The sequence below is a fragment of the Vulpes vulpes genome, chromosome 2 (assembly GCF_048418805.1).
Source record: "Vulpes vulpes isolate BD-2025 chromosome 2, VulVul3, whole genome shotgun sequence".
Classification (NCBI taxonomy): domain Eukaryota; kingdom Metazoa; phylum Chordata; class Mammalia; order Carnivora; family Canidae; genus Vulpes; species Vulpes vulpes.
Window position 1 is genome coordinate 151,471,328 of NC_132781.1, and position 26,558 is coordinate 151,497,885.

Sequence of the window (26,558 nt, forward strand, 5' to 3'; positions counted from 1 at the left end):
AAACAAAAAAAACAAAAAAACAAAAGTGATCTCTCCTAAATTAGCTCAAGTATACACCTTCTCCAGGAAGTACTCCTGTATTTGCTGACACACACACCCCCTCCCCAAGCCAAGTTAGGTGCCTGATGCCTTGTTCCTCTGCTCCCAGGTAGCAGCTCCATCACTGCACTTGCCCCAGTATGACGATATTTCAATATTTCACTAGAAAAGACTTAACTTTTATGACTTTTGTAGTCTGCTGAAACCTACAGACCAATTTTCAGAATGCTTTTCAATGCACAAAATAAAATACATAGGATAACAAAAGAAACCAATTATACTGAAATATAGTTCTTCACTCTAGACAACCTCTGAAGTATGAAGTCCTTGAGTGCAGAACTCTGTCTTCATCTCTGTACTTGCGGTGCCTAGCACAAAGCCTGGCACAAAGATGGTACTTATAAATGTTTATTTAATGAATGAACAGAAATATAGATGGCTACTGGCAAGTCAGCCTGAGGAATGATTCATTGCAACTGCTTGTGCACATACCGACGGCTTGCATATTTCTCACGCTGTCTGAGATCATTTAGACCAGGGCTCTGAGGAAACCCCCACTCAACAACGGGTACCACAGCAGCTAGCAATAACAACAGGCTATTGGAAGACCAGAAAAACAACAAAGCTCATGTATTTCCACCAGCCAGACTATTCAGATAGTGAAAGTAAACAGGTTCTGTCTTCAGGAGGAGACCTCTTGACTTTGGAAGCATGATGGTCACACTGCCTTAAAACACTACAGACAGCTGGAGGAGGAAAGAAAGGAACCTGAGCTAGTGTGTGGGTGTTCTCCAGAGCTCCTCCTCTGTCCTGAATTGGACCTCCCATCTCTGGGAAAGAGAATAGTGTCCCTAAAAACCACCATAGGCACATAACATGTGCCATTTTAGGTTCGAGTTTCAGTTTCAGGCTGAGATAGAAATTTTCTTTTTGCTTATGTACCATCAGAAAACCTAAAGAAGCAATAATGAAAGCCAATTCCCTCACTAAAGGGCCAAAGGTTTGTTCTAAGCTGATTGCTACATCTATTAAACATTTTGAAGAGAAAAGTAAAACCCCAGACAATTTTAAAGCTCAAAGCCACAACTATATGGGGTTCAGAAATCTCACCCTTAAGGCTTGTAAGATTGACCCTCCCAAGTTGAGGGCTTCTCTAGCTATTAAAGCCATCTGAGGGATGGCAGAACGTAGTTTTCACTTCCTTGACAACAGGGTTTCCAACATCTGTTGGAAGAAACATGGCTTCAGGTGGGTGCCTTCTTTAAAAAAAAAAAAAAAAAAAGGAAACTACAGGTCAAAGTTTTGCTTTTAATTAAAAAAACAAAAAAACAAAACAAAACAAAAAAAACAAAACCAAAAACCTCCCACTCCTAAGGTTGTGTGCTTTCTTTTTTGACCTCTTTTTCCTTTAAATTGTCTGCAATTTCCCTATATTTGTCCTAGTGCAGTAAACAATGTAATCAAAGAAATAAAAACCAGGGTCCATTCTTGCCCCAAACACTGAAGATGTTCAAAGAGCAGGAATCACAGCACAGAAAATAGCCCAGCTCTAAATATACATACAACATAAAAAACAAAACAAAACAACAACAAAAAAACCCAACCCTCCCCCCAAGATATTATTATTGACATTCCTGGTACATTTCCTATAATATAATGTTGCAGACAATGCTTCTTTCCCAGGGAGTCCAGCTCACTCAGGAGGAGACATCTACTCGGTGCCTCAGGATAGGCTGGGGCTGTTGAGTCTTCCCTGCCAAGCATAAGGTTTGTTTTTTTGTTTGTTTGTTTTTGTTTTTGTGTTTGTTTTTTTATGAGCTTAATATCTCACAGAAACATCTGTGGTATAAATGGTATAAATGAATCTAAAAGAGGATGATGGCAGGCAGGCACCTGTCACTGTTCTCCAAATCAGCCAAAAAGCTGAAGAGCGTGGGATCCAGGAGACAGATGCTATTAACAGTTGAGGGATGGAGGGCAGAACAAGAGGAAGCACCAAATGAGTGGCTGCTTTTGGTTCCAAAGCCAAAAAAGGGCCCCACCAAAAAGGGCAGCTGGTCTGGATGAGGAACTCCCCTGCACCTGGAGTCATGCAATAAAAATGATGGCCTTGGAGCCCCACCCCCATGACAGCCACAGTCCAAGAACCAGAAAAATTCACACCACATCACAGAGTTTGCAAATGAATAGACTGTTCCTAGTTTAAGAGGGTTAAGTGCTTTGACAAAGTTGGGGAAGGGAGGGAAGGTGAGCTTGAATCACAAAGCACAGCTGTGACAACCAGGATTTCTATTTTTGCCAAGCCACAGGCCCCTAGGCTCCTGATGCCACTTGGTCCATGGAGATGTACCCTTCCACTTATTACTGGCCTCTTCTCAAAATGGCACCCATGGTAATAACCCTTAGAGATGTCAAGAGGCATCAGTTGCACTTCTGGAACAAAGATAATTTCCTTGCCCCATCCTGGCCAAAGCATTTCCCTTTTTAAGCTGCTGCTGGTATGCCACCTTCCCTCCAAGCATAGTTCAACCTTCTCTCATTTCAGAGTTTTGCACCTGCCTCTGAGGGCCCTTTCCAGGATACAAAATAAAGTATCCTTCTGCATCCATGTGTGGGTGGGTTGCCTTCCAGTGTCAGATCTATATTCCAAAGTTTGGTCAATGCATCTTTACAAAAATAAAACCACATGCATACATAGACAGACTAGCCTGGAAAGGGCTTTCTGAACAGGGTTTCTGATTATCTTTGATGCCTCCTCTAAAGGAAATAACTTTCTTGGTGCAAAAGGATTAGGACATTGAGTGACCTACTCTCAACTTCTGGAAGGACAACTTGTTTTTGTCCATTTTTCAATGAGGGGGTGGGAGGAACCCAACATTTTCAGTTACAACAATGAAATTTTGTTTAAAAAAAGGATCCTATGTGGAAATGAGTGGGACAATGATAAAAATAAACAAATAATTAAAATTCCAAACCAAAACATATCTCCTGGCCCCAAGATTCCCAGTTAATCCTCTAAGACCACAATCTCCACATTGTGGACTTGATGCTGGTGGTCTTCCATCTCAGCCACAACTTTCTCCTCAGTCCTCAGTTCTGTCTCCAAAATGACTGCTTTGCCCTCAGTATCCTCAGCCTCTGGGTCTGGGGCTGGGTCAATCTCAATGATGGTTTGCCCATCCTCCGAGGTGCTTTCAACAGCCTGGATTGCCGAGGTCAGGCCAGACTCCATGGCCACCAGCTCCACGGGGCTTACCATGGTGGTCATGTTGCCCAGGGTACTCCCATCCTGCATGGCAGTAGAGCTTAGCAGTGCCAAGCTAGATGAAGGGTGGATGGTCACTGTGTCTGGTGAGCTGCTCTTGGCAGAGGAGACCACTGTGGCATAGCGGAAGAGCTGAGGGCCAGAAGGCAGTGTATGAACAGTCACAGGACTGGAGCCCTGGCTGAGGGTGGCCACCGGAATATTGCCCATGGAAAATGACTGGCCCACTGGGGTGATGGTGATGGGTGAGATGACTGTGAATTGAGGCTGCTGGACGGGAGGAGAAGGGCTCAGGACTGTGGTAGAAGCTGGCCGCTGGAGCCGGGGCCTTTTTGGAGGCTTAGGAGTGCTCACAGGCATCAGTACCACATTTTGAACCGTCTGGGATTTCAGCCTGTGATCCTGAGCTTGCTTCTTCTGCTCTTCCAACTGGCGTTCCAACTCTGTGGAAAAAAAGACAGACTTTGTGTGGACAGAAGCATATTCTTGCCAACAGTAAACGGAGTCAGGAAACCTGAGATCTTGTCCTGATTTTGCTATTATACAGCTTCATTGTTTTCTTTTCTTTTTTTTTTTTTCAAGATTTTATTTATTTATTCATGAGAGACACAGAGAGAGGCAGAAACATAAGCAGAAGGAGAAGCAGGCTCCATGCAGGGAGGCTGACATGGGACTCGATCCCAGGTCTCCAGGATCACGCCCTGGGCTAAAGGCAGCGCTAAACCGCTGAACCACCTGGGCTGCCTGCTTCATTGTTTTCAAAACAAGAAACCAAACTGGATGATCTTAAAAATCCCTCCAGAAAAAAAAAAAAAAAAAAAAGTCCCTCCAGCAATTACATTCCATTATGTGATTATAGGCAGGGCAAAAATTAAGGATCTTTTTCAGGCCGTGATCCTACTATAGCTCAACCCTAGAAGCTCCTGTGGCATTTTGTCACCTGTCACCAAAATGCAAACCAACAAAGCCTGCAGTTGATCTTGAAACTTACAGATGCCTTGCCTGGATCTACAGATGAAAATAAGGTATATAAGCACAATCCCTTTGGAACTAATATGGACCTACAGAAGACCTACAATGGCTGCTCCAAAAAACAGTGATTCCCAAACTGTCCTTTAAGGCATGATCACCTTGCTGGTGACCTTAGTCTACCAAATGGCCTTAGTCTACCATTACCACCCAGAGAAGTCTACAGAAAGTTATACAGGAAGTCCCTAAGAATAATTAGAGAACTAAAAGAGGTCTTAGAGTTCTAACACATTCATTCTAACTGGGATCCAGAGAGGTAAAGTAACTTAAAGTCTCAGAGCTTGTACAAAATTCTGATGGCCAACTTCGTGGCTTTTCCACCGTATTACATCTATCAGTATCCCTCTCCCAGTGTATAATCCAACCCTGATGACCACTGATGGGTCTGGTTCTACACTTTAACTCCTTTATTGCTTAATACCCGAGGAACAGTCAATAAATAATCCGTTACATCTGTGGAGCTCTTTGCTCCTATGGAATACCATGAGTGAGTCAATTCCTTGCCTGGAATAAAAGGAGTAGGTAGGGATCAAGAACATATTTAAAAATATATTTTTGGTGGGCAGCCCGGTGGCTCAGTGGTTTAGCACCACCTTTGACCCAGGGCGTGATCCTGGAGACCTGGGATCGAGTCCCAGGTCAGGCTCCCTGCATGGAGCCTGCTTCTCCCTCTGCCTCTCTCTCTCTCTCTCGAATAAATAAAATCTTTAAAAAATATAAAAAATTAAAAAATATTTTTTCATTAAAAAAATTTTAAATACTGCCTCATAAGTTATAAAATACTACATTTTTTTCCATTTTCAGTAGTAACCAAAGAAATGTGAACCTCAAGAGGATTAACAATTACATCTCTAATTTTTAAAAAATTTAAACCAGAGAATATTATAAATAACAACATTTAATGGTGGTGTGTTCAAAATGGTGACATAATCTTGGAAATTTGGCAACATGTCATAAAAATCCATAAAACAATTATTAAGTATCATTTAACCTGAAACTTAGTTCTGGGAAGTAGTTTAAAAGGATATTAAAAAATAAATAAATAAATAAATAAATAAATAAATAAAATAAAAGGATATAAAAAGAAAAAGTTATATTCATACAAGTTCACTGCAACAAAATAAACTACTGAAGAAAAGTCTGAAAATTTAAATGTCATCCCTAGAAGAATGTCTAGGTAAAGTACTGTGTAGCAACTTGGGAAAGTATTAATATGTCACAGTGAAAAAAGCAGAAAACAAATCTTTACATATACTATGATTAAACCTATCTTTAAAAAAAAAATACAAAGAACCAGAAGCCCAGATTCTTAAGAAAAACCATTTTTTGGATGGTGTGAAGTTTCAAGGTGAAAGCGCTGGATTAGGAATAAGAAAGCCAAATTCTATTCCAGGCTTCATTGCCAAGTACTGATGTGGCCCCAAGGCAAATCATTTATCCTCCTTGTCTCTCTACTGGGTCATCTATAAAAGAGGGATAATAGCCTATAACATTCTTAGGAGGATTAAATAAAAAGGGTCTCAGAGTACTCTGTAAAACGAGTTTAAAATATATATTGAGTATAAAAATGAGTTTAAGACAACATAACTTATTTTTCCCTTAACCAAATAATCTTGTCTTTTGCCTTCATGACTAACTATAATATATTCTACATTATTCAAAGATGATAATCTGAGTTGTTTTCTTTGACCTGCTTTACCCAAAACCTTTTCTTGATTCTCTTTGGATGTAAGTGACAACTTCCTTTGTTCTTCCACTATCCATACCCACTATATGCCCCAGTTACAAAACTGACTACTTTTTGCACTTATTTCTATGTCTGCTTTCTCTTGAGCTCCTTAAAGACCATGTAGAGAGTGAGGCTATCTTAGTCAACATTATATTTCTACAACCTAGTTTGGAGACAGTACAAATTAAGTACTTGATAAAAGGAGTTAAATTATTCATATGCTCATAATTTCTGATTATCACAAATAATGGAGAAGGTGTTAAATTTATCAAAAGATAACAATGTAATATAACAAAGACAAGGGCCAATTTGTTTCTTCTGCCACTGATATTACTGGATTAATGGAGCAACTGAGTAGACATCTTAACCTTCTAAAAGATACAGAAGGAGGACCATGATGAGGAAGGAAGGAAGTTAGAGAGGGAAGAATCAAGTCTACAAAGAAATGGCAAGACTCAAGGATATTACTATAATATCACCTAGGAAGAAACAGAAGTTATACACACCTGTCAGAGTATAGAGAAACTGCTCTTCTCCCTGTTCTACTTGGTTCCTTCTGTTGTCCAAAACCTTCTTCACCGTGTCCATTAGGCCAAATGTATGTGCTACATTGTTGAGAACAGCAGCGTCTATTTAAAACAAAGATATGCCTGTCAAGTTAAAACAGAAGTGTTCCCCCAGCCCTGTGTTGTGCTGCTTATTAAATATGAAACAACTCAGAAATGACAGCATTATTCAATTGCATTTTTAGAAATTTTGGCAAAGATGTACCACATGTATAATTAACTTTGATTTAATTGTTATAACTTTTTTTTAATCGTTACAACTTTATACATCTTTCGATATAAATAAATACAAAAATAAAAAAATCTTGCATCTGGTTATAAGTTCTGACTTCTGATTTAGAAAACATGGTCATTGTGCCAGATAGAGCTAAGGTTGAATCTCGGTTTTATGGTTTCCTATCTATGTAAACTTAGTTAAGTCATTTCACTCCTCAGTTTTCTCAACTGAAAAAAAGGGCCTAATAATACTTACTTGGCAAGACAGATATGAAGATTAGAAGTAACATATTTTAGAGGCACCTGAGTGGCTCAGTTGGTTAAGTGTCCAACCTTTGATTTTGGCTCAGGTCATGCTCTCAGGGTTGTGAGATCAAGCTCCACATTGGGCTCTGCACTCAGCAAAAAGTCTGCTTGTCCCTCTTTCTCTATTCTTCCCCCTGCTCACTCTCTCTCTCTCAAATAAATAAATATAATTTTTTTAAAAGTATCATATTTTAAGTATCAGACATGAGAACTGGTATGCAATGTTATTCATAGCATTATCTCTGTTCCTCTTTATACAAAACTTTTTGAAAGCATTGTCAGTAGTTGTGGTCATTACTTCCTTAACTCAGACCACTTCTCCACCCATAACTCTCTTCCCTAGTCATCTCATCTAGTTCCATGCTTTTATTTTTAATTTTTTTTTAAGATTTATCTATTTTGGGATCCCTGGGTGGCGCAGCGGTTTGGCGCCTGCCTTTGGCCCAGGGCGCAATCCTGGAGACCCAGGATCGAATCCCACGTCGGGCTCCCAGTGCATGGAGCCTGCTTCTCCCTCTGCCTGTGTCTCTGCCTCTCTCTCTCTCTCTGTGACTATCATAAATAAATAATAATAAAAAAAATTAAAAAAAAAAGATTTATCTATTTTATTCAGAGACAGAGAGAGACTGAGAGGCAGAGACACAGGCAGAGGGAGAAGCAGGCTCCATGCAGGGAGCCTGACATGGGACTCGATCCCCGGTCTCCAGGATCACACCCTAGGCTGCAGGTGGTACCAAACCGCTGTGCCACCGGGGCTGCCCAATTTTTTTAAAGATGTTATTTATTTATTATGAGACACACAGAGAGAGAGAGAGAGAGAGAGAGAGAGAGAGAGGGAGAGGCAGAGACAAGGCAGAGGGAGAAGCAGGCTCCATGCAGGGAGCCTGATGTGGGACTCAATGAGTGGGACTCCAGGATCAAGCCCTGGGCCGAAGGCAGGTGCCAAACCACTGAGCCACCCAGGGATCCCAGTCTCATGTTTTTAAATAACATGTACATGCTGAGAACTCCCACATGCAGATCTCCAACCCTAACCTCTTTCCTGTGTGCCAGACTCATACTTCCATCTAGCTGAGTGACATTTCCATTTGAAAGCCGCATAAGCATTTAGCAAGTCAAAACGAATTATTTTCTTTTTTCTTTTCTTCCCCCTTTTTTTTTTTTTAAGTAAGCTCTACACCTAACGTGGGGCTTGAACTCACAACCCTGAGATCACAAATCACATGCTCCGCCCACTGAGCCGGCCAGATGCCCCAAGTCCAAACTAACTTTGAGGGGTGCCTGGCGGGCTCAGTCAGAAGAGTGTGTGTCTCTTGATCTCAGGGTCATGAGTTTAAGCCCTATATACTGGCTATGGAACCTACTTTATTATTTTTTTATTTTTATTTTTTTTAAAGATTTATTTATTTATTTATTCATGACAGAGAGAGAGACAGGCAGAGAGACAGGCAGAGGGAGGCGCAGGCTCCATGCAGGGAGCCTGACGTGGGACGGTCTCCAGGATCACACCCCGGGCTGAAGGTAGCAATAAACTGCTGTGCCACCGGGGCTGCCCTGGAGCCTACTTTAAAAACAACAAAAATCTAACTACTGGGATGCCTGGGTGGCTCAGTGGTTGAGTGTCTGCCTTCGGCTCAGGGTGTGATTCTGGTCCTGGGATTGAGTCCGTATCAGGATCCCTGCATGGAGCCTGCTTCTCCCTCTGCCTGTGTCTCTGCCTCTCTTTGTGTGTCTCTCATGAATAAATAAATAAAATATTTTAAACAAAAAAATAAAAATCCAACTACTAACTTTGATGTCCTCTCCCAGTGATCTTCATCTCAGGAAATGGTGTCACTATTCATGGCTCAGGCCAAAAATGTAGGAGTTATCCTGGATTTCTGTCTTTCTCTTTTACTCTACATCCAATCCATCAGTAGGACTTATCAGTTTCACATTCAAGTTATATCCCCAATATGATAACTTCTTCCCAGGTTTTACCTCTATCACCTCTAAGCCATGCCACCATCATCTCTTGTCTGGAGTAATTCTTTCAAGAGTCTCCTGATTTCTTCTCATTTCTTTTTTTGTTTTCTTTTAAGATTTTATTTATTTATTCATGAGACACACACACACACACACACACACACACACACACACACACACAGAGAGAGAGAGAGAGAGAGAGGCAGAGACACAGGCAGAGGGAGAAGCAGGCTGGCTCCATGCGGGGAGCCTGACATGGGACTGGATCCTGGGTCTCCAGGATCACACCCTGGGCTGAAGGCAGTGCTAAACCACTGAGCCACCAGGGCTGCCCTCATGTCTTTTTTTTAAGTAGGCTCCAGGCCCAATGTTGGGCTCAAACTCACAACCCTGAGAGCAAGAGTTGCACTCTCCACCAACTGAGCTAGCCAGGCACCCCTCCCAACTGATTTCTTGCCCCATACAGTATATTCTCCATAGAGCAACCAAAGTGATCTTTTAAAAATATAAAAAATATATAATTATATAGAAAATATAAAAATATACATAAATGTTATCACTTTATTCCCCTGCTCAAAAGCACTATGATAGCTTACCATCACCTTAAAATAAAACCAAAGTTTAGGGACACCTGGGTGGCTCAGCGATTGAGCATCTGCCTTTGGCACAGGGCATGATCCCGGAGTCTTGGGATCAAGTCCCATATGGGCTCCTTGCATGGAGCCTGCTTCTCCCTCTACCTGTATCTCTGCCCTCTCTCTGTGTGCCTCTCATGAATAAAAATAAAATCTTAAAAAAAAAAAAATTCTAACCAAAGCTTATCTAAAATATCCTCTTTATTGCCCTTCAACCTCGTCACCTATCATTCTCCCATACCCTATTCCACTGTGGCTGCCTCCATGCTTCTCTAATTCTTTGAACCCATCAGGCCCATTGCAACTTCAAGGTCTTTGTTCCTTCTCCCTGAAATGTTCCTTCTCCCAGTTCATCACATGGCTAGCTTCTTCAGTTCAAATGCCACCTTTAGAGAGGCCTTCCTTGACCACCCTATCTAAAAGAGTCATCCCTGCTTTCTATGTTACTTGCTTTTTTTATTCCACCAAGCACATAAAAAAAAAAAAAAAAAAAGACTTTACTGTAAAGTTTAAGTGTATTTATATAATGTAGGAATTATAAAGAGGTAATAAGACACAAGTAACAAATCTAGGAACTCACTGACACACAAGCTTATGAGATATTATTCTGACTTTTTTAAAAAATACATTCTACCCCCAATGTGGGGCTCAAACTCATGACCCCAAGATTAAGAGTCACATGCTCCACCAACTGAGCCAACCAGGCGCCCCATTATCATGACCCTTTTGTATCAGATGATTAGAATATCCTTTTACATTATGCATAGCAAGAAGTGCCCAAAGGGTATTCAGACACAGCTGTAAGTGCAAATAATAGTTCTGGAAACCCTAAACTGACAGAATATGAGACTTGTCTAAAACCAGGTAGCTTTCTCCAATTTTCAGACTCTATCTATATATATGTAACAGAGAGAGAAAGCCTGCTTTCTGGCACCATTTATAAAAGTAAAAATTACCTGTGGAAAAAGTATGACCAGACTTGAGTTCAAAACCTTCTTATGAACTCTGGAAAAGTAACTTAACTTGTATGAACCTGTGCTCACTTCGGCAGCACATAACACTAAAAAAAAAAAACAACTTGTACGAACCTTCATTTCCTAATCTGTAAAATGGGGATAATAATACCCCAGTGTTTTCATGAGGCTAACAGGATCTGCTTACAGTTGTTAGTGTTCAATAATGACTACTGTTGTTAGAATTAGGGCACTTACCTGTTACCTGGAAGGGAGCCTGAATGAGCCGCTGCTGAACTCCCCTGAGTAGCTCCTCTATTTCCTTCTGTATATTGCAGACAACCTCTTCCATCAGACCTACATCAGCTATTCCTTTCCAGAACATCAAAGTGTCCTCTGACACAAGAGAAATAAAACAGAAGGTAAATAAGAGATACTACGGTACTTAGGCACATCTCTACAAGTTAAACTTGAAATTATTTTAATCTGAAATGATTTCTTGTTGAGCCATTTCTGGGAAAAAGGAAGAAGCTTTTGGAATACTAGCTGCCCCTCTAAGTTGGTACCCAATTATTTGGCCTCTTCAGCATCATAGGGACTTGAGGTAATTGCCTCAATTTGTCATGGCTTTGGCTACAGGGAGTGGGTTATCTTCCTCCAATAAAGATATTAAATAAGGGCAGCCTACGTGGTTCAGCGGTTTAGTGCTGCCTTTGGCCCAGGGCCTGATCCTGAAGACCTGGGATCAAGTCCCACGTCGGGTTCCCTGCATGGAGCCTGCTTCTCCCTCTGCCTGTGTCTCTGCCTCTCTCTCTCTGTGTGTCTCTCATGAATAAATAAATAAAATCTTTAAAAAATATATTAAATAAATACTAAGTATTATTTATTTAAATAATTTAATTTAAAATTAAATAGTATTTAGTATCTTAAAAGTTAAATAATAAATACATTAAATTAGAGATATATAGGTAAGCCTTGTACAACATAGTGTGAACTGTGAAGGTCCACTTATATACAAATTGTTTTCAATAAATACAGTCTAGCGATGTAAATTTATCTTATGACTTTCTTTTTTCTTTTTTTTTTTTAAGATTTTATTTAAAATAAAATCTTTATTTTATTTTATTTTTATTTTATTTTATTCCCCCCCCTCTGCTCCTGAGGGGGAAGCAGGCTCCATGCAGGGAACCTGATTTGGTGGGACTCAATCCCAGGACCACAGGATCACAACCTGAGCCAAAGGCAGATGCTCAATTGCTGAACCACCCAAGCGTCCCACACTCGGATTTTCAACTGCACAGGAGGTTGGTGCCCCAAACCATCACATTGTTCAAGGATCAACCATACTCTCTCTAGTCTTATACTTACAAGATAAAGTAAAACAGTTGAATAGGTGGGATTATAAGCTCCCTAAGGGCAGAGGCTGTCTTTTCATCTATGTTGACAACAGTGCCAACTAAAAATAGGCAGCAATAAATATTTTTCAAGTGAATTAATGAATGGAGGATAATGTGAAACCTTTCCTGGTCCCCTCTAAGTGAATCATCATGAATCACCATCCTCTACACCACCTGCTACCTAATTTTTTTCTTTTAACATCTTGCAGCTTGGTTTATCTAAGAAATGTTCCAAAGTTGGAGGCAGTTTGACAGGATGAAAAGCACTGACTACAGAGTCAAACAGCTGAATTTGGCTCTGACACTATTGGTTGGGTGACTGGTCTTAGGCAAGCTGCTGAACTGTTTCGAATCTCAATTTTTTTCCTATGTAAAATGTGACTGTGCATGGCTGTTGTGGCATGGATTATAATAAAATGTTTGTAGCTACAATTAAATCAATATGCATGAGAAAAATCAGCAAAAGTAATTAAGAGACCTATTGTGTCCCTAATCATAATGGTGAGAAGAGTAACAAAACCCTGCAAGATATCTGAGCCACATAGAAAAGTACCTGAAATTTCCTCTGAGTCTTTCTTCACACCCTCCTCTGTAGCCATGGTGACAGCAGCAGTGAGAGCGGAGTTCCATTCCAGCCCTGCCTCTTCCATGCTCTCTTCCGAGATGGCAATCTGTGTGATACTACCTAAAAGTAGTCCATCAGAGGTAAAGCCAGTGAATTTCATGAAAAAGTCATAGCGATCCTTTTTCTCATACAGCTGAAGAGACCCTATTATTTTAACATTCTGGCCTTTTTGCCTTGAGGTCCATATAGTAAAAACTAGAATCTTTGGTAAGCCAGGACAAATATCGGATTTTCTAAAGAAAACCTTCTTTCAAAAGAAAATGCTTTCTTCTTACTCTTAATAGAAAGTGAAAGATAACTTATAAAATCACAAAAGAGCAATCTGCTTCCTGAGCAGGTGTTTTTTAAAAAAAAAACTGAAGGTGAGCATGATTGCCAGGCTATCTGCCCAGACTTAGTGAGGATGAAGAGGGCCTGAAATAATTTAAGAGAAAAGTATGGTGCTTAGCCAACAGCCCTACTACAAGCATATTTGATACTAACCATCTAGACTATCAGAAGTTGCTATATAGCTTATTTATCAGGCTATGTAAGAGAAAGCAAGAGAAATGAGACCTAAAAAATCATATAAGAGATCCAAGAATAATAGATTCACAGAAGAAAAGAACTTTTCCTATTAATATTGTGTATTGGGATGCCTGGGTAGTTGAGTGCCTGTCTGCCTTTGGCTCAGGGTGCCATCCTGGGGTCCCCAGATAGTCCCACATCAGGCTCCCCACAGGGAGCCTGCTTCTCCCTCTATGTCTCTGCCTCTCTGTCTCTCACGAATAAATAAAATCCTTTTTAAAAAGTGTATTAAGATTTTAGTTTGTTATTTTTTTTAAGTCATCTTTCCACTCAACATGAGGCTCAAACTCATGACCCTGAGATCAGAAGTCATGTGCTCTTTTGACTGAGCCAGCCAGGCACCCCTCATACATTAAGATTTTAAACAAAGAGAATTGAGAAATATCAAACTGATCCAGATAGATATATAGATGAGTGTGGACTCCACATTCTGGAGAATATTAATAATCAAGCAAAAAAATAATACTAAAGGAGTTTCAGCAAATAAAAGAAGTAAAAAATTTCATAGCATTTCTTACTTTTTAAGTGAAAGACTCACAAAAATTCAATCTGCTAGATATTTAATACTCTCCTGAAGGGAACTTAGGTTCCAGGAGATTAGGCTTCTGCTCACCCAGTGGTTACTGCTCACCCAGTGGTTACTTATAGAATATTAGGGCTGACCAAAAGAAACCTTGAGATGTCATTTTTAAAACATGTTATTTCCCTTACATCTGTTAGTATCCTTGTGACCATCAGGCATAGTTATAAGCCTTCTGGAAGTAGTTGAGATAAGAATCTTAATTGTGTTAAGTCTTCAGCTGGACTAACTGAATCTTTATTTAAAGTTTATTTACTTATTTATGTAACCTCTACACCCAATATGGGACTTGAACTCATGACCCTGAGATCAAGAGTTGCACATTCTTCCAACTGAGCCAACTGGGTGCCCCTGGACTAACTGAATCCTTAGTAATTATCCCATGTAGCTCCATCTTCCCTAGAGCAGGGCAGAGAGCTTAGTCCCGAGGTCAACAATACTGAAATTAAGCGTATGCCCATCCTGCCTCATTTGTGAGGAAGCCTCAACTTGGTTATATGGATCCCTTCCAAGCAGAGCTCTTTGAGCCTTACCGCAGTCTCCAGAGGCTAGTCCAGCCAGCCATACATTATCTTTGATACATCTCAGCTCAACAGTTGAAAACCATTCACCATTCTAATCTACCCTCCTGCCTTGACCACCAGCAGAACAAAGGATTTTATTTTTTTTTAAGATTTTATTTATTTATTTATGAGAGACAGAGAGAGAGAGAGATACAAACAGAGGGAGAAGCAGGCTCCATGCAGAGAGCCCGATGTGGGACTCGATCCTGGGGAGTCCAGGATCACGCCCTGGGCCAAAGGCAGGCACTAAACCGCTGAGCCACCCAGGGATCCCAGAACAAAGGATTTTCAAAACAATCTAATTTCAAAGGTATGCCAAGTAGCATCAAAATGAGACCATTGAATAAACATAATAACCACTGAACCATCTTTCTTTCTTTTGGGAGACAGAGAGAATGCATGTGTACACACACACACACACACACACACACACACACACACACACATGCAGGGAAGGGGCAGGAGAAAGAGAAAGAGAGAGAGAGAGAATCTTAAGCAGCCTCCACACCCAGCACAGGGCCTGACATGGAGGTTGATCTCACAACCCTGAGATTATGACCTGAGCTAAAATCAAGAGTCGGATGCTTAACTGACTGAGCCACCCAAGCATCTCTGAACCATCTTTCTTATGTTTATCATGCATAGTTAGAAAGAAACAGTAAGGAAGTATGGCCAATAGGAATCATCTGGGAGAAAACAAAGAGATCTGTTTCTAAAGTATGGAATTGCACCCAAGATTAGCATACCTTACAGGGACATCAGTGCTCATGAGAATTAAAATTAAGAAACACAAAAGAGAAAGGGAAATGTGTTACTAAAAAACACTCGGGTTTCAGGTGGTTTCCTACCCCCTACCATCGGCCGAAGTGGGTGTCTGCACCACACTTGTCTGCTGTCCTGGCACTGGAGCTCTTGCACTGCTGATCAGAAGGTCAAATTTGGTGCTTCTGCAGGTATTGGAGCAAACCTTGTCATGTTGGTAAAAGTCAATCTGTCCAGAGTCCATCATTTTCCTGTGTAAAGGAGACAAAAAGTACTACTAGTTCAGCCTGCACTACATCTAGATGGAACTAGGCCTCTAGGACAAATAGAAACAAAGTTACTGTATCTACTCCATAGATTAATGAAACCTAATGTCATTAAAAGTCATTAGGTTGCAAAAATTCTAATCGGGATTATAAAATTTTGATCCTGCCCACATTTACATGTACTCCTCTATCCTCCCTAGTGTGTTCATAATGAGTATTCTCTTATTTCCCATTATCACCAAGCTTTAGTTAGGGACACATTCCTGACAATATCTAAGTGTCCCTGTAGAATCTCACTGAAACCAAACCCAAAATGGGAAAAGACTAATTCATATATCTCAGCACAACTGAGAAATGCTACACGGGAATAAGAATTTTATGATGGGATTCTGATGTATTAGTATTCCTAGACCAGCAATATCTGTTGCTGCTACTGAAGACATAAAACTTGAGCACATTCCTTTCCTTAATTAAAAAAATAAAATAAAATAATAAAAATAAAAAAATATAAAACTCTATAAATACATAGCAAGTTGATTATACTATACCCCCACTATAAAATGCCCTTATAACTAGATTCACAAGACATTGTTATTATAGGCCATGAGCAAAACCATGGGGTATTTTCATTATAGTAAACTCTATGTTATGTTACTTGGTTTTCACTAAAGACCTTTCAGGCATTGATTCCTTCTTACATTTGGGGAAAGTTGGCATGTGCTTGTTTTTCTGGGAAAAAGAACAGGCCAAGAATAACAACAATGAAAGTTAAAAGTACTCCTTACCAATCTTATTCAACTACTGATTTCTATATACAAGTCATCTAAAATAATTTTTAATGTGTCTATTAAAATAATATGTGAAGAAAAATTAATGGTTTCTGTGAAAAATACAGAAAACTATAAGGAAAACTGCTGCCCTTTAAAAAATCCAGCAACACAGAAATAACATTAATATTTTGGCGTATTTTCTTCCATTAAATTTTAAGTACGTATATGTGTGTCTACAGTCTAAAATCACACTGTAGGGGATCCCCAGGTAGCTCAGCAGTTTAGAGCCTGCCTTTGTCCCAGGGCATGATCCTGGAGTCCCGGGATCAAGTTCCATGTCAGGCTCCCTGCATGGAGTCTGCTTCTCCCTCTGCCTGTGTCTCTGCCTCTCTCTCTCTCTGTGTCTCTTGTGAATAAATAAAATCTTTAATAAAATAAAATAAGATAAAATTATACTGTAATATATATATACAGTATATATGTAATATATAATATATACAAATATTATATATTTTGAACTCATGTAAACTCACGACCCTGAGATCAAGACCCAAGCTGAAAGCAGGAGTCAGACACTTAACCAATGGAGCCATCCAGGTGCCCCTTTGGATATGTGTGTACATATGTGTGTGTGTGTGTGTGTGTGTATTTTTTTTTAAGATTTTTTATTTATTTATTCATAGAGACAGAGAGAGAGAGAAGCAGAGACACAGGCAGAGGAAGAAGCAGGCACCATACAGAGAGCCCAATGTGGGACTGGATCCAGGGTCTCCAGGATCACGCCCTGGGCTGCAGGCGGTGCTAAACCGCTGTCACCGGGGCTGCCCTTTTTTTTTTTTTTTAAGATTTTATATATACATATATATATATATGTGTGTGTGTGTCTATATATATATATATATATATATATATATATATAACTATATAAGTGAGCTCTACACCCAGCATGGGGGGGTGGGTTGAACTCACAAACCCCAAATTAAGAGTTGCATGCTCTACGAAGCCACCAGGCACCCCCAATTTTATATTTTTTTCCTTTCTTTCTTTACATCATAAGCATTTTTCCATGTAAAATCTCTTTAGAAATGACATCATATATATTTAGATAAGCCATAAATTTATTTTTTTGAAAGATTTTATTTGACAGAGTGAGAGAAAGCGCACACCCACAAGCAGGGGGAGCAGCAGAGGGAGAGATAGAAGTGGGCACTTTACAAGCAGGAAGCCTGATGTGGCTTGATCCCAGGGCCTTAGGATCGTGACCTTAGCCAAAGGCAGACACTTAACTGACTGAGCCACCCAGGCACCCCTATCTTTTCTTTTTCTAAAATATTTTTTTTTATTTGAGAGAGAGAGAAAAAAATCAAGCACAAATAGGGGGAGGGACGGAGGGAGAGGTAGAAGCAGGCTCCCTACTGATACCCTGGCATCACAAACTATGCCAAAGGCAGATGCTTAACTGATTTAGCCACTCAGGTGTCCCTAAAGCAGACCATAATTTTCAACAATGTTGCAATGAACATCTTTTTTTTTTTTTTTTTAAGATTTTATTTATTTATTTGAGAGAGAGAGCAGGAGCGGAGTGAGGGGCAGAGGGAGAAGTAGACAACCAGCTGAGCAGGGAGCCTAATATGGGGCTCCATCCCAGGACCCAATCCCAGGACCCTGGGTTCATGACCTGAGTAGAAAGCCAAGTACTTGACAACTGGGCCACCCAGGCACTCCTGCAATGAACACCTCTATGTCTGAATCTCTATAAGCACTACAGATTTTTCTTAGGACAGATTCCTTAAAAAGAATTAAAGACAAAGGGTAGGATGCTCTTGTGGCTGTTGATACATGTTCTGTGGGCAACTTTCCATTCCTGGCCACATTTAAAAATTTCTATCAATAGGTGAGTGCTCAAAGAATACTAATTAATGTTAATCTTCACCAGAGGGGGGAAAGTTACAATAAGCTTGTTGCATAAAGAGATGGGGATGAGGGTATTACACATTCTGAAGTTTATTTCTGTGGTACAAGGAAGGCAAGGATTGCATTCACTGAGTATGAGTTACTATTAATAGCACTCTCTATTTTACCAGATTATCACAGAACTTGTCGGTCAGCCCACAATTCATGGTTGGCACACTTACTCAGCAGCAGCTTTAGCCCTGCCTATGCTTGGTGATCTCAAGTAGGATTGTCACCTACTCCTGAACTTCTCCACCCAGAAAGGATCCTAACATCCTGACATCAGATAAATTTGCCCTGTGTGCTGGGAAGAGTTAATTTAAGTCAATCTTCCTTTTCTAATAAGAATTTTAAGAACTAACTAACTAACTAACTAACTAAATAAATAAATAAATAAATAAAAGAATTTTAAGAAACTAGTTGATGGAGGTCAATAGACAGATTGCCAAGCCAATTCTTCAGAGACAATAAAATTTTCAAATTAAAGAAAAAATATGGAATTATTTGTATTCTACCATGACTAAGTCCCCCAAAGTTAGTTGAAAGGTATATGCTGAGGGGCACCTGGGTGGTGCAGTTGGTTAAGCATTTGACTCTTGGTTTCAGCTTGGTTTCGGCTCAGGTGGAGATCTCAGGGTAGTGACATCGAACCCTGCATCTGGCTCCATGCTCCCCGCAGAGTCTACTTAAGACTCTTTCCAGGAGTGCCTGGGTGGCAAAAGCATCTGACTCTTGGTTTATTCATTTATTTTTTAAATTTTATTTACTTATGATAGTCATACAGAAAGAGAGAGAGGCAGAGACATAGGCAGAGGGAGTAGCAGGCTCCATGCACCGGGAGCCCAATGTGGGATTTGATCCCGGGTTTCGAGGATCACGCCCTGGGCCAAAGGCAGGCGCCAAACTGCTGCGCCACCCAGGGATCCCTGACTCTTGGTTTAAACTCAGGTCGTTGATCATGAGATCAAGCCCTAGGACCAGCTCCACTCAGCATGGAGTCTGCTTGAGATTTTTTTTCTCCCTCTGTCCATCCTGCTCCTGTGCTCTCTTTCTCTAAAATAAACAAATAAAGGATGCATGGTGGCTCAGTAGTTGAGCATCTGCCTTTGGCTCAGGGATTGACCCCGGGTATGGGGATTGAGTCCCATATCAGGCTTCCCACAGAGAGCCTGCTTCTCCCTCTGCCTGTGTCTCTGCCTCTCTCTCTGTCTCTCTCATGAATAAATATATAAAATCTTTTAAATAAAATAAAATAAACAAATAAATCTTAATAAAGAAAAAAAGATTCTTTTTCTCTCCCCACCCCACGCTCTCCCTTCTAAAACAAGTAAATCTTTAAAAAAACAAAAAACAGAAAAGGTATGTGCTTGTTGTTTTTTAAATTTATTTATTTTTGGCAAACTCTACACTCAATGTGGGGCTCTGAGATCAAGAGTTGCATACTCTTCCGACTGAACCAGGCAGGCACCCTGGTAAGTGCTTGTTACTAAAGCTCACCTGAGCATGATTCCACCCAGACGAATGGCTCTCTTCCAGTCCTTTAGGGTGGACTTGCCAGCCAGATGAACAAAATGCTTGGGACTGATCAACTGATCATTAAACTAAGGTAAAAAGAAAAGTCCAAATTAACCCAAGGTCAACTTAGGCAGGCCAAGAAGGAAAGAAAGATAACTCTACTTGTTACGTACAAAAAATACCCAGATGACATCTTAAGTCATAGCCTTGTATCTTCCAGCCTCCTGCCCTGCTGTGCCAGAGAAGATGATCCTTCTCTGGGCACAGTGCCCTGTCCTGGTACAAAGCTACATATGACAGGAGTAAGATCAGAGATTAATACACTGATTAGCATCTGAATCCATTTATGCCCTAAATCAGGCACTTGGGTCCAACACTGCAGAGGCTGTTTAAATAAACTGAAGTAATCTACCCAGCCCTGATGACAAGATGTGGTGGAAAGAATAAGTACCACAGACACCACTATCAATGCAGAGCCTCAAAACTCTATAATTCTTAATGATTCTAGGATGATGCCACTGATGGTACAGTGGCTACCAATAGAGACAGAATAAACAATTATTTCTACTTTGTGCTCTCATGAAAATTTGTTTTTATTAGTAATAATTTTCAATAAACTCTACTATAATATACACTTCTATTAGGCATTTTACATATGTTATCTCATTTCATCTGCTAGCAACCTTACAGTGTATGTGACTATGCATATTTTAACATGAGCCTCTGAAATATTATCTTGTTCTAGGTCACCCAGTCATACAGATGGGACTCCATTTATTCATTCAACAAACATTTATTGATAAATATGCCAAGCATCATTCTAAGTGCTGGGGATATGGCAGTGAGCAAGACAAACAAGTTCTCAGCTCTCAAAAAACCTGTATTCTGCATGGGACTTGAACCCAGGTCAATTTCACTCCAAAGTCCTTATGTTTTTCTGTGACACCATGGGATTATAGCCACAAAACTGAAAACATTGATATGATAGATAAGAGAGAAGAGGCAGTGAAACTATACTCTTTGAAAATAAGGAGCCCCGAAATAGACCCCAATAAGGAGAAAAGACAATTACCTTGACACATTTCACATTTATTCCTGGACACACAAACTTCTTCCAGAGGAGAATGGCTTTGCTCTCCCCACAAGTTATGGGGTAAGCAATTTCCATATCCTCATTTGCTTCTATAGTGCTTGCATCTGAAAATAGAAAAAAAAAAATTAGTTATTTATTGAACACTTTTCCTCAAAAGCTTAATTCAAAATCTCTTATCTCTTGGTTCCTCTGAGGAGCTAACAGTTTACATTGGCTGAGAATGTTTTGGAATCTTCTGGAAAAATTTGACAAAACAACTCTCTTACCAAGCTCACACTATGTGCCAGACACAGTCCTATGTACTTTTACATGCTTAATTTTATTTTGTTCTTACAACAATCCTGTGAGGCAATGACTATTTTCAACGTATATAGGTGGGACTCAGAAAGGTAAAGTGACTTTCCCAAGGACACACAGCTAAGAAGTGAGAAAGTAGAATTTAAACTCAGGTTTGTAGGGCAGCCCCAAGGGCTCAGTGTAATTAGCGCTGCCTTCAGCCCAGGGTGTGATCCTGGAGACTGGGGATGGAGTCCCACATCAGGATCCCTACATGAAGCCTGCTTCTCCCTCTGCCTGTGTCTATGCACCTCTCTCTCTGTGTGTCTCTCATGAATAAATACATCTTTAAAAAAATAAATAAATAAACCCAGGTTTGTCTAATTTCAAAGTTTTTTTTTTTTTTTCCAGTTTCTTTACACTGACTGCTTTCCAATCAACACATCCTAAGTTCTCATCAACAACTTCCCTAATGACAGGATCAACCTTGAGGTTCCAATTTCTTTGTGGAATTTTTGTAGATGAAGATCTTTTCAGCACCCTAGCAAACTGATGTTAAACAATCAACTGACAGCTCTAGCATCTTAGTAGTGTCTCTAGATGCACTAGAGATGTCAAATTGATGGCTGCATTATTATTGGTAGGGCATATGGGGTAGGGGGGAAAAACTGTAAGGCACAAAAGGGATGAAATCTCAAGTAAGAAAGCTAAGGTCAAAGATACTGGAGTAACAAAAAGACTTACCAATCCCTTCCTCAATTTTGTGAATTGTGTGAGTTTCTACTGCTACAACTGCCGTGTTGTTCTCGGACCCAGGTTCATAAATCCTGTTGTAAAAGTGTCCATCGATAAACAAACTACATAAATCATGAAAAAATTAATATTCACAGCATGGGGTTAAGAAATTTGTTATAATCTATCTCAAAAGGAATAAAATAAATATACTTTACAACTATGTTAGTGCTTTGACTAATTCCCCATTGTATTTAAACTCCAAACTGCCCAGGACTGCTTAGCAGCTACTGCCATAAACATGAATCCAACAACTTTCCTCATTTCAAAGGAAAGTTCCTCTTGCTACTGTCTTTACATCACCACTTTTTACTGTTTACAACAGACTTTTGCCTTCATAACTTTAAATGCTTGTGACATAAAATGTTGCTTCAAGTATAAGATTAAATTATATTATAGAATTAACCAAACAAGACTTAAAAGTAATACTGTTGGATACTTCAAGACAGGAAGAACCCACTGGCCATAGAAGCTGATGTCCTTTGTTGGAATCTAGACACTTTAGTCTTTTTTAGTACTTTAGTATTTTTCAAAGCATCATAACCAAACTATTGACATGAGCAAAGCCTAGTTGAAAAGAGAGAGAGTGGAGATCCCTGGGTGGCTCAGTGGTTTAGCGCCTGCCTTTGGCCCAGGTCCTGATCCTGGAGTCCCGGGATCGGGTTCCACGTCGGGCTCCCTGCATGGAGCCTGCTTTTCCCTCTGCCAATGTCTCTGCCAGTCTCTCTCTCTCTCTCTCATGAACAAATAAATAAAATCTTTAAAAATAAATAAATAAATAAAATATCACTTAGGGAAAGTCTCTCCAAAATGTTTCTATCTTCTGTGGTGCCTGGGTGGCTCAGTTGGTTAAGTGTCAGACTCTTGACTATTACTCAGGTCATGATATCAGAGTCGTGAGATCAAGCCCCACATCAGTCTCTGCACTGGGCATGGAGCCTGCTTAAGATTCTCTTACTTTCCCTCTCCTCATCCCCATCTATCCCTCTCTAAGTAAATAAATAAATAAATAAATAAATAAATAAATAAATAAATATTTCTACCTTCTAAGAAATGGGCTCAGATAACCTAATACATTAACAACCTATGTTTAATTTCTATAATAAAGTTAATGTATTAACCATTGCATCTTGTTATTTGAAAGCACTGCCTGAATAAATATCTCTTGTATCAGTGATCACTCACTCCCATGGTGACATCCCTAGCACAGACCTCTTCTCTGAATTTCACACCAGGATACAGTTAACTGCTAAATAAATAAATGCATTTGGATGTCCCAAAGGACTTTGCTGAATTCATTATGTCTAAAATGACCAAGTTCCGGGATCCCTGGGTGGCGCAGCGGTTCGGCGCCTGCCTTTGGCCCAGGGCGCGATCCTGGAGACCCAGGATCGAATCCCACATCGGGCTCCCGGTGCATGGAGCCTGCTTCTCCCTCTGCCTGTGTCTCTGCCTCTCTCTCTCTCTCTGTGTGACTATCATAAATAAATAATAATAATAAAAAATTAAAAAATAAAATAAAATAAAATAAAATGACCAAGTTCTCGGGATGCCTGGGTGGCTCAGTGGATGAGTGTCTTTCTTTGGCTCAGGGTCCCTGGATTGAGTCCCACCTCAGGCTCCCCACAGGGAGCCTGCTTCTCCTTCTGCCTATGTCTGCCTCTCTCTGTATGTCTCTCATGAATAAATAAAATCTTTAAAAAATTAAAAATTAAAATAAAATGACCAAGTTCTCTTCCCTCTCCTAAACCATTCTTCTATTTCCTATGCTTGTTAGTGGCACCACCAGTACTTTACAGCCTAAGACAGAAGCCTGGGAATTACATCAGACTTCTCCCTCTTCCTCCTCCTCAACTCCCACATACTCAGCCACCAAATCCTACCAGATGTATCTCCTTAACACCAGCCAGCCTCCTTGTCTCTTTTTCCACTGCTACTGCCTTAATTCAGGCTGCATCATCTCTAGTCTGAACTAGTCTCCTTGCATCTACGGATCTTCTGTATTCCTACCAGAGTGATCACATAAATCCCTCCTTAAAACCTTCCAAGAACCCTCTACTTGCTGTAACAATAAAGCCTCAAATCCTTAATAAGATATTTAAGTTGCTCCAAGATCTGGCCCCTGGTTTCAACTCTCCCTAAACCCCACTTTATAATCCAAGCCCCAGTCATACCAAATTATCTGTGGCTCCCAGAATTATCATCTTCTTTTACACCTTCTATCTTTGATCTCACTTCCTGCTTTCCCCAGAACATCCTTTCCTATCTGTTTGTTTGTTCTTAAGATTTTATTTTTAAGTCATCTTTACACCTAATGTGGGCCTTGAACTTATAACCACAAAGAGTTGCATGCTCTACTGACTGAGCCAATCAGGTGCCCCTCTATTTATTTTTTAATGAGTAGCCTCTATGATGCTTTTCCTTTCTGATATTCCACCAGTATAATCACCTACGTCCTCTTTTGTGATCCAATTGTACTTTACACTTTGTCACAACACATATAACACTTAATATTATATGTTTGTTTAGCTGTCTGCCTCCCCTTGAGAGCAGAGATCCTGTCTTATTTATTTACTCAATTTTGTATGTCTAGTGTATCGAATATAACTAAAACATAGCAAAGCACCCAATAAGGGCTAGTCAGTGAATGAGTGTTATGATAAACATGAGAAATCGCTGCTTTAAGTAAGTTCTGTAAACTCATTCTAAATTGACCAATATGGGGACGCGTGGGTGGCTCAGCAGTTGAGCATCTGCCTTTGGCTCAAGGCGTGATCCCGGGGTCCTGGGATAGAGTCCCACAGTGGGTTCCCTACAAGGAGTCTGCTTCTCCCTCTGCCTATGTCTCTGCCTCTCTCTGTGTGTCTCATGAAGAAATAAATACAATCTTTAAAAAATAGAAAAAATAAATTGACCAATATGTGCAAATCCTTTAAAAGAAGAAATTCTTATTTATATATAATTTCAACAGCCAGTAAATTGCACTTGTGGTGGGAAGTGGGGTACAGTCTATATTTTTGTAAGTAAACAGGGTTTTATCAAGAAAAAATTTCCTGGGGTGCCTGGGTGGCTCAGTTAGTTAAGTGTCTGACTCATGATTTCAGCTCAGGTCATGATCTCAGGGTCTCAAGATTGAGCCCCGTATCAGGCTCCACACTCAGTGTGCAGCCTGCTTGGGATTCTCTCTCTCTTTTCCTCTGTGCCACCCCCACCCCGAACACACACCTGCATGGGCAAGTACACACACATGTTCTCTCTCTCAAAAAAATAAATAAGTATGGGGGATCCCTGGGTAGCTCAGCGGTTTAGCACCTGCCTTTGGCCTAGGGTGCGATCCTGGAGTCCTAGGATCAAGTCCCACATCAGGCTCCCTGCATGGAGGCTGTTTCTCCCTTTGCCTGTGTCTCTACTCTCTCCCTCTCTGTATCTCTCATGAATAAATAAATAAAATCTTAAAATAAAATAAATAAATAAATAATAAGTAAAACAAAATAAAATATAACTAGAGAAATCAGCTGAGCATTGATTGGCAGCCATCTCAAAATTCAGGACCTGAAAATGTATTCATTAGCTCATATGGCAAATTTTTTTTTAAAATAATTTTTTTTAAATATATTTTTTTTAAATTTTTATTTATTTATGATAGTCACAGAGAGAGAGAGAGAGAGAGAGGCAGAGACACAGGCAGAGGGAGAAGCAGGCTCCATGCACCGGGAGCCCAACGTGGGATTCGATTCCGGGTCTCCAGGATCGTGCCCTGGGCCAAAGGCAGGCACCAAACCGCTGCGCCACCCAGGGATCCCCGCAAATTTTTTTTTAATCTTTATTTATTTATGATAGTCACAGAGAGAGAGAGAGAGAGAGAGAGAGAAAGAGGCAGAGACATAGGCAGAGAGAGAAGCAGGCTCCATGCACCCGAAGCCCGACGTGGTATTCGATCCCGGGTCTCCAGGATCGCGCCCTGGGCCAAAGGCAGGCGCTAAACCGCTGCACCACCCAGGGATCCCCTCATATGGCAAATTTAGAGTAAGCAGTAGATTGGGGAGTCAACGTATTGTACAAAGATGCTTATAATCTAATCAAGCAATGAGACTTTTCCAAAAAAAGCAGTATTATTTGGAAAATAAAAAAAAGACACACAAAACAAGTGGAACTGACCTTCAAAATAATTAAGTCTCTAAGTGTTTTCTGTCTCTAGGAGGACTAGGATTAAGTGAAAATTAGAGCACTTTAGGAAAAATAGAAGAAACAATGACTCCAAGAGAAAATAAAGCTGCCATGCACAAAAGAATCTTCTGCTAATTCTTCCTCATTACCCTTTCTCAAAGGGCAACAACTATGAATATGTGTGTAGGTAAGAAATGAAATTCCCAAACAAGTGAATTTAAATAAGCATGCATAATCTTTAGGTGCCAATAAAAATTCTAAACACTGTATCCACTATATGTCAGTAATTATTTTTTCTTAAGATTTTATTTTTTTTAAGCCATCTTTCCACCCAATGTAGGGCTTGAATTCACAACCCTGAGATCAAGCATCGTACAGTCCAAATGAGCCAGCCAGGCACCCCATCAGTACTTAAGTCAACTTTCCCTTACAGATCTTAGAATATTGCCTTCAATATTCAGAAATGTCAGCAGACTATAGTTATATTTTAAAAACTAAAAAATCCTTACTTTTACAAGACACATACTAA

The 26,558-nt window shown here is 40.1% G+C and overlaps 1 protein-coding gene across 10 annotated transcripts in view; it reads right to left on the bottom strand.

The window, feature by feature from the left end:
• Positions 1 to 1,327: 1,327 nt before the first annotated feature.
• Positions 1,328 to 26,558, bottom strand: part of GMEB1 (glucocorticoid modulatory element binding protein 1) — a 36,368-nt gene continuing 11,137 nt past the window's right edge. For 5 of the 10 annotated variants that reach the window (XM_072750575.1, XM_072750574.1, XM_026014448.2 and 2 more), the window contains exons 3-10: positions 21,815 to 21,897; positions 20,774 to 20,898; positions 19,684 to 19,787; positions 15,291 to 15,448; positions 12,654 to 12,785; positions 10,962 to 11,099; positions 6,569 to 6,691; positions 1,328 to 3,747 (exon numbers count right to left, since the gene is read on the bottom strand). In XM_072750575.1, coding sequence (XP_072606676.1) covers positions 3,047 to 3,747; positions 6,569 to 6,691; positions 10,962 to 11,099; positions 12,654 to 12,785; positions 15,291 to 15,448; positions 19,684 to 19,787; positions 20,774 to 20,898; positions 21,815 to 21,897 — 1,564 coding nt within the window. In that variant the 3' untranslated portion in view covers positions 1,328 to 3,046. Of the gene's footprint in view, positions 3,748 to 6,568; positions 6,692 to 10,961; positions 11,100 to 12,653; positions 12,786 to 15,290; positions 15,449 to 19,683; positions 19,788 to 20,773; positions 20,899 to 21,814; positions 21,928 to 26,558 lie in introns of all 10 variants that reach the window. The other 5 variants (XM_072750573.1, XM_026014446.2, XM_026014444.2 and 2 more) reach the window with 1 other exon arrangement.